The 515-nt window shown below is 70.7% G+C and overlaps 1 protein-coding gene across 1 annotated transcript in view; it reads left to right on the top strand.

The window, feature by feature from the left end:
• Window positions 1-515, top strand: part of CDH15 (cadherin 15, type 1, M-cadherin (myotubule)) — a 13,317-nt gene that overhangs the window by 11,144 nt on the left and 1,658 nt on the right. The window contains exons 11-12 of the mRNA XM_010843991.1: window positions 2-238; window positions 461-514. Of these exons, the coding sequence (XP_010842293.1) occupies window positions 2-238; window positions 461-514 (291 nt within the window). The remainder of the gene's footprint in view (window position 1; window positions 239-460; window position 515) is intronic.

Raw genomic sequence — 515 nt, 5'->3', positions numbered from 1 at the left:
CCCCCCCCCCCCGGCCCTGCCACTGGGACCTTGTCCATTGAGATCCTGGAGGTCAACGACCACGCCCCTGAGCTGTCCCCGCCGTGGGGCAGCCTGTGCAGCACACCAGACCGGGGTTCCGGCCTTCTCTTGGGGGCCACGGATGAGGACCTGCCCCCCCACGGGGCTCCCTTCCACTTCCAGTTGAGCCCCAGGGTCCCAGAGCTGGCCCGGAACTGGAGCCTCAGCCAGGTTAATGGTGAGCCCCCCACACACACCCCTGGGGTTCAGAGCCTGGGGGAGGTTCCCGCTGGTGCACCCTCAGGCCCGGCAGGGATTGGTTATCAGACGCAGAGGACGGATGGGGAAACCGAGGCCTAGCATGCCAGGAGCGCCGCCCAGTCGGCTGCTGCCCAGGGCACAGACACGGGAGGGGTACGGCCGCCCCCGGCCCCTGCTTGACCGCAAGCGCCCTCCGCAGTAAGCCACGCGCGCCTGCGACCGAGGCTCCGGGTCCCGGAGGGGCTGCACCCCCC

The sequence above is a fragment of the Bison bison genome, unplaced genomic scaffold (assembly GCF_000754665.1).
Source record: "Bison bison bison isolate TAMUID 2011002044 unplaced genomic scaffold, Bison_UMD1.0 scf7180017864192, whole genome shotgun sequence".
NCBI classification, from domain to species: Eukaryota; Metazoa; Chordata; class Mammalia; order Artiodactyla; family Bovidae; genus Bison; species Bison bison.
This window is presented reverse-complemented; position numbering and strand designations above follow the sequence as displayed.